Source organism: Micromesistius poutassou (assembly GCF_964030765.1).
Source record: "Micromesistius poutassou genome assembly, chromosome: 6".
Taxonomy (NCBI): domain Eukaryota; kingdom Metazoa; phylum Chordata; class Actinopteri; order Gadiformes; family Gadidae; genus Micromesistius; species Micromesistius poutassou.
The window spans coordinates 7,122,115-7,129,646 of NC_140276.1; the positions used below are offsets into that span (position 1 = coordinate 7,122,115).

Below are 7,532 nucleotides of genomic sequence, written 5' to 3' on the forward strand. Positions count from 1 at the left end.
GTAAAGGGAAATCTTGTACCTATTTTAGATTTTTCTATTTTCTTTTAGAACATAACATAATTATTCATAAGTATGCAGTGTCATAACTACATCTCTGACGTTTGTAACAAACCAAACCGTTTGAAAAATAGGTTGAAAATTGAGCAAGTTATGGTTATTTAAAAAGTACACGTACCACCACCAACACAATGTTATGGGTGAGCCAGCTGACTGTGGCAAGATGGCCGCCAGTGCGGACGTTCTCGACTCCATTGGTCCAGCAGCGCGGACGAGACATCTAGATAGTTCTATATATATATATCTATGGGCGGGGGGGGGGGGCCGCGGCTACCTGCTTCATGTGGTCGTTGAGGGCGATCCGCATGCCCTTCTTGTGCCGCAGCATCTCACAGGACATGAGTGCGTAGAAGATTCCAGTGCAGGCCAGCGGCAGACAGAAGTAGAAGCCAAAGAGCCACCAGTCCTTCACGTCCTGGTAGAACTACAGGCGGAGGGGGGGGGGGGGGGGGGGGTCAGTCACGGCAATGTGGTATTTCTTAATACACGACACACAATACAAGTGTAATCAAATAAGAAAGGACTGAATTGTGTAAATAGATTGTATCGGGGGGTATATTGGAGTCATGTTTTGAATTGCTCAATCACTGATTCAATTGTTACCCGACGAAATGACATTAAAGGATGAATGAGGTTCGTCTTTATTCCAAAGTTGCGGTAAACATACATAAGCCAATTTTTAATACACTTTTATTTTTTGTTTATTTTACCCATTGCCTCGGGAGGCAGGAGAGCGGTTGTGTTTGTGTCTAAACAGAAACACATCCTTATGTTCCTGTTGGGTTTAGAGCACGGATCGACCGCTAGGGATTTTTTTAGGGCCAATGCCGATTTTTTTCCATCAGCCTTTAGCCGATGACGCGATGATACGGCGATACGATTTTCTTGAGCCGATATTCGGAGCTGATATTGCTTTTGCTCCCTCAATTTACATCGAAAAAATGACACAATGATGATAACAAATGTTACAAGTCTCAATTAAAAAAAAAGATTTAAATTTTTTTTAGACTTTAGACATTAAATTTAGACATTTATTGAACTGTCTGTAAATCATGGCAGGAAATTAAAAAAATATATAAAATCAAAAATCGTTTATCGGCCGGCCGATAAACCGTTCCATCGCTAGTTTAGAGCGGACCAGAGTGGGTTCAGCACTCCGGAGACCATGGCGTACCTTCATGAAGTCGCTGGTCTGCTGTGGATGCAGCAGGCACACGCGCAGCTTGTTGCCCCTGTAGGGCAGCTCCAGCATGTCGAAGGCCAGCGCCTCGGGGATGGCCAGCGCCACGGCAACCAGCCAGATGAGAGTCACCTCCACCGCCTTCCACAGCGGGATGCCCATCCCCTTAACCCGGCTCCACGACGTGACTGCGTGGTAGCTATACGCACGCACAAACACACACACACACACACACACACACACACACACACACACACACACAAGTGCACACACAAGCGCACACACACACATGCAATGCACGCAAGCGCAAACACATACAGAATCACACACAGTTTTTGAAGATGTTATTTGTGTGTGAGCCTAGGTGTGTGTCTGTGTGCCTGCGTGTATAAGTGTTAGTGCTGTCAAGCGATTAAAATATTTAATCGCGATTAATCGCATTGATGTCATAGTCATAGTAGATTAATCAAAATTAATCACACATATATTTATCTATTTTAAAGGTGCCTTGATTTCTTTTTGTTCCACTATTTTTTCTCATTTGAATGCTCTTATCAACATGGAAAAGTGGATCGGCTTGCTTTGTGCAAATGTTTTTTTTAAATTGAAAACGACATTTCTATATACTGTAGCGTTCAATTTCACTCTAACATTCTCACTTGGAGCAGTCACTCACACTTGGAGTGAATAATCTCTCAGACAATGTAACACTGTCCATCAAAAAAAGGGTAAAAAAAAAAAAGAAAGAAAAAAAAAGTTCATCTTGTGAAAATTTACACCGTTAAAATGGGTTAAAACGCGTTGAACTGACAGCACTAATAAGTGTGTGTGTGTTTTGGGTCATGAGTATTCACCGGTCAATGCTCAGGGCACAGAGGCTGAGCACAGTGATGCCCACAGAGGCTTTCTGAATGAACGGCACAAGCTTGCAGACGTAAACTCCGAAGGGCCAGTCCTCCGCTATCAGCTGGAGAGAGGACACAGAGAGACCTGAAGGTTAGGACGCACTTAAGCATTAAGGTGTGGCGCTCCCTGCCTGAGAATCTCAGGCAGGGAGAACTTCTCAGGCAGGGAGAAGATGTATTAAAACTTCTTTTAATACATCTTTATGCAAAAGCTTTCTATATATATAGTCGTTTTGTAGTATTATTTTAACACATTGCTGTACTTTTGCTCTACTTTATGGTGTTTTTATCAGTACTTTTGTACTCTTTTACAATGTTTTTTGTGTGTCACTTCTTTTAGTTATGTTTTATTCTGTTCTGTGATGAGCTTTGTAATCCTGTTTTGAAAGTGCTACACAAATAAAGGTTATTATTATCATTATTAATATTATTGTTACTACACAGTGCAGCTCTTCAATCGGTAGGATGTCATGTTCACCCAAAGGAGACGTAAAGGAGACGTAGTTCAAGAGGAGCCCTGTTCTCACGTAGAGCCCAGAGACACCGTACGCGCCACTTTCTAGCATTACTTTTACCCACACATTCTTTTCCACATCCTTTGTCATCAAATGAATCATTATAGAAATGCACATATCCACTAGAAAGCCTCTTCCCCCCTCATTATTCAGCTTTCATCTTTTAAACTCCCGCGTCCGGGGTTGCTCCACATGGGAGCCTGTGTATTCAGTCTTGGGAAAGTCTGGTTTAATGACGGCACCGCAATGCAGGTCTTTAAACCTGTTCCCTGGGGGGGGGGGGGGGGGTTTAGCCCAGCTTGAACAGAGATCCTCAACTCTTTCAACATTTAAACCACACCAGGTATGGCCAGAATCCCCCAAAAGATTCTTGGCCCTTGTTCCCCAAAAATGATTTCAAATCGTATTACATATGAATTGTTAGCATCTGCCTGCTGTCATTTAGCAAGAAGAGTTTTCTCAGCCGGCAGCTGGTGGGGGGGGTGGGGGGGGGGGGGGTCTACTTGACGGACAGTGATAGACAGAAGGTTCCGCCAATCACTGGCCAAGTTCTTTCTTAGAGAGAGTGCCCTTTTCCAAACTCTTCCCAAGGTCGAATTCCCAGATGGTTCTGTGTAACGCACCATCTGGCGTGTCAGGTGAGGGGAAATACCTCCTGTAGAAGAAAACTAAACAGAACCAGACCAAAACTGCAAACAAACTCAAGCTGCTGGCTTGTAAACACACCGCAAATAGTCGGATCCCACCGGGGGGGAAACACGAACGGGCGCCATCGAGGGCTAGCGGGGTTAAGAGACACACCCGCAAAGGTCAATCAGCGGATATTGTTTCTCACAGCGGCCGACAATAGTCGAATAGTCGACGTCATGAGGGCGAGAAATGCTTGGGGTGAACTGGCGGTCGCTGCGGGAGGTGGGTGGGTGGGGGGGAGAGAGGCGTGGGTGGTGGAGGGTTCAGGGGGGCGGGGGGGGGGGGGGTACCTTGTAGACGTTGATGGGGATGGCGATGAGGATGTAGAGCAGGTCCCCCAGCGCCAGGCTGCCGATGAGCACGTTGGGGCCGTTCCTCATGCACTTGTTCTTGTAGATGATCCTCAGCAGCGCCGAGTTGCCCACGATGCCCAGCACGAAGATCAGGCAGGACACGGCCGTGTTGACGTACTTGAACGCGTTCTTGATCTCCGTGGGCTTGTGGCACATCGGCGGGAAGGGGCCCCGCGCTCCGACGCCGGGGCCCGGGGCCTGGAGCACCGGGGAGGCGGTCGCGGCACTGCCGTTGGACGGGGCCTCGGGCCCCACGGTGTGGGCGGAGTCGGAGTCGCGGATGAAGCGGACGGCGGAGCTCTGCGTGGCCAGCAGCACGCACAGCAGGCCGACCGCCCTCATCGTCGCCGCACGCATGCTGCCGCGCGGGTTGGATGGGTGTTTACGCGGCACGCACACACACACGCACACGCACGCGTACACACACGCACGCCCACGCACACACGCACGCACGCGCAGGCTCGGACACAAAGGGGAGACTAGCGAGCTAGTTAGACAGGCATGCGCTCAATGACTCACTAGCCACATGGAGACACATTCAGCAACACACACACACACACGCATGCACACACACAGACAAAGGCCGAGACACGTGGGTAAGTAACAAGGTTTCTTTAGGGTTCCTGTAAAGAGAGGAAGGAAAGAGGAGCAAACAAATGGATCTCCGTTATATTGGTTTTAGTTTTCGTTTCCACACACACACATGTTGAATCTTAAGGACAAGGGTCCTAATCCTTCTCTACAATAACGATAAGTATGTAGAAATCTGTAGGACTGTAAAGGGAGAAAGCACCCTCTGTACATTTTTTTTTTAATGGAATTCTCAAAAGTAGAAATCGTGTGTAAAAAACAAAAAAGTATTTGTGTGTCTGTGCATTGGTGAAATGGTGTGTCCGTCTGTGTGTGTGTCTGGGTGTGCATGTGTGTGTGTGTGTGTGTGTGTGTGTGTGATTCTGGACAGTGACACTTTGTCTCAAAGTGAACCCCAAGGCTGTGGATCTCCACAGTCATCTGTACCCCCAAATCCCTAGGGGACTCCCTGAAGAACCGACTGATTGATGAGGACAATCTACAAGGCACGCCATCAACGCTCTGCCACACACACACACACACACACACACACACACACGCAGAAATAGACACAAGAGATACACACAAGCACACACACACACACACACGCAGAAATAGACACAAGAGATACACAAGAGCACACACACACACACACACACACACACACACACACACACACACACACACACAATAGAACATATATACATGCACTCACAAGCAGACAAGATCCTATACACGCAAACACACACACAATCTCACAATCTCTAAAAAAAACGTATGGTTCTTGTGGTCAAAGCGAAGCGAAGGTATGTGAGCAGATCCCAGTAGAGGAAAGTTACATAAACACTTGGAAGCCTGTGTTTGTAGCAGGTGGTTTCCCACACACATCCAAACAGTGCCTGGCCTCTGGACACACACACACACACACACACACACACACACACACACACACACACACACACACACACACACACACACACACACACACACACACACACACACACACACACACACACACACACACACACACACACATACACACACACACACACGCTTCAAGGGCTTGTTTGAGGTATCAGAAAGAGGGACAAAAGAGATGGTATGCTGATGGACAGATAAATAAATTAATGTGAGGAGGATGAGTTGACAAATGTCAGGTCTAGTGTAAAAAAAAATCTGAGATATTTCCTATTTTTGATATGAAGTAAAAAATAAGTTTCAAACAGCTTTCAATTAGACCAGTGACAAGTGAAAAGATATGGTGTAGAAACTTCTTTCTTTCCGGTTGTTGATAACAACCCTGCACAACACGCTGTTCAGTGTTGTTAACCTTCGTCTTAGGAACAGAAAGAAAATGCGTGAAGTTCGGTGAAGTTCGGATTAACTTCCTAATAACCGTAAATGTGACAACCTCAATTTATCTGGAATTCTTTGGAAAACGGATTTCCACTCGCATTACACTTAACGCATCGAGTCTAGCCACAATCATTTTTTCATTCAGGGATTTCCATTACCGTGTTCAATGCCTACATTTCTTTTTTGCTTATCTTCAAAATTGCATATTTTTCAAAATTGAAAAACACGCACGCTCAAATCTAACGCCCAGCTGTACATCGTCAAAAGCTGCCGGTTGGCCCTCTGCCACGGGCTGCGCTTGGCTGGCGCTCGGAGCCTGTCGCACACATGATTCTCTGTGACCTAGAAACTAATCTCAATCAAAGCCTTTCAAAGTGAGTCCGTCCAAGTGTTCGGAAGCTAGGTCCACTTTTCAGATGGCCCTTTCTGTTCGCACCGTCCCGTTATGAGCCGTATAATAATCAAATAGGCAGCACCTTTTGATTACACATTTGGACTGCGACAATTTGCGGCTGATCCTGTATGCTTAGTGAATCCGTATTTAGTTGTTAAAATATATGATATCCATAACAACACTTTAAAAGAAGTCCCATTTGAGTATTTTAAAAAATTAGAAAAAATGTAGGCATACATTGAAGCAATCAATTCAAAATTCGCAGCTTATCTTCTTATTGTTTGCGAGGGATAAGTTCCGAATAACTACTTTAAATCAAAGAATAGGTCTATAAAGTATAAAGAAAGTGCGTCTCTTTACAGCCTATTCGTGTATAAAAGAGTAGGCCTATATATTTGATAAATACAAATGTTTAAGTGTAGTCTATTTGTACATAATTTCGTCCATTATCATCATTTATATTCAGCAAAAAAAATCTTCACCAGAACTCCAGATTATCAGAAAAGTTGTTCGGTTATTCTGCAGTCACTACTTGCGTGCACAAGGTGCACGTCGATAACTACAGAGAAATCGAATAACATGGTTGATAACGTAGGCTACTCATTTCTAACTTTATATGTGTGTGTGTGTGTGTGTGTGTGTGTGTGTGTGTGTGTGTGTGTGTGTGTGTGTGTGTGTGTGTGTGTGTGTGTGTGTGTGTGTGTGTGTATATACATACATTCTTCTCTTCTAAAACATCTCGACTGGACTTACCTGGTATCCAAAGCTTTAGCGAAATGATTTAGTTCCCATTCAATATTCCAACAGATCCCACAATGGAATTGACTCTTTCTGTGGTCAATGGCACGTTTATCTACCGAGTCCAGGTCCACTTTACCCTTGGTGTACAGAGAGGGGCCTCTTCTGCCCCGTTTTGCTCTGCTCTGACGATCAAAAAGAAAGTGCGGGTTTTATAATGGGAGGCCTGGAGACTGCCGCCAAGAGCCAATCAGAACACAGATACGAGCATCTCTCTATTTTTTTTTCTCCATGCTTTCGAAAAAACTAAATAGCCTACAGTGAAGAAATTAGGTCTGAACAACTCGGTCGGGCGTATCAGATTCAGATGTTGACTCCAAGTGTAAGTAAGCAAACACATTGTATTTAAATCACCCAGAAGTCTCAAAAGTCGTTGGTCCATATTGGTCAATAGTCAAGCTGTTATCACTTTATTGGAAGATGTTGCTGTGTTACACGCATAGTGCTCCGGGCGTCAGCCACAATTAAATCTCACCACGAAATAGATAGAAGATCGAAGATTTTTTTTTCATTTCTTTCTGTATATTTAGATGTATTCCTACTTTTCAATAAATTCAACCTGAACAACGGCTCAAGAGACACACAAGTGCTCACACACGCACGCAGGCACATGCACGCACACACGCATGCACACACACACACACACACACACACACACACACACACACACACACACACACACACACACCACAAACCACACACCACATCGCACAC

General features: G+C 45.2%; 1 protein-coding gene across 1 annotated transcript in view; it reads right to left on the reverse strand.

The window, feature by feature from the left end:
* LOC311344883 (endothelin receptor type B-like) overlaps positions 1-6,921 on the reverse strand; it is a 10,032-nt gene extending 3,111 nt beyond the window's left edge. The window contains exons 1-5 of the mRNA XM_084469218.1: positions 6,774-6,921; positions 3,638-4,323; positions 2,092-2,204; positions 1,232-1,436; positions 332-481 (exon numbers count right to left, since the gene is read on the reverse strand). Of these exons, the coding sequence (XP_084325344.1) occupies positions 332-481; positions 1,232-1,436; positions 2,092-2,204; positions 3,638-4,057 (888 nt within the window). The 5' untranslated portion in view covers positions 4,058-4,323; positions 6,774-6,921. The remainder of the gene's footprint in view (positions 1-331; positions 482-1,231; positions 1,437-2,091; positions 2,205-3,637; positions 4,324-6,773) is intronic.
* Between the last annotated feature and the right edge of the window lie 611 nt (positions 6,922-7,532).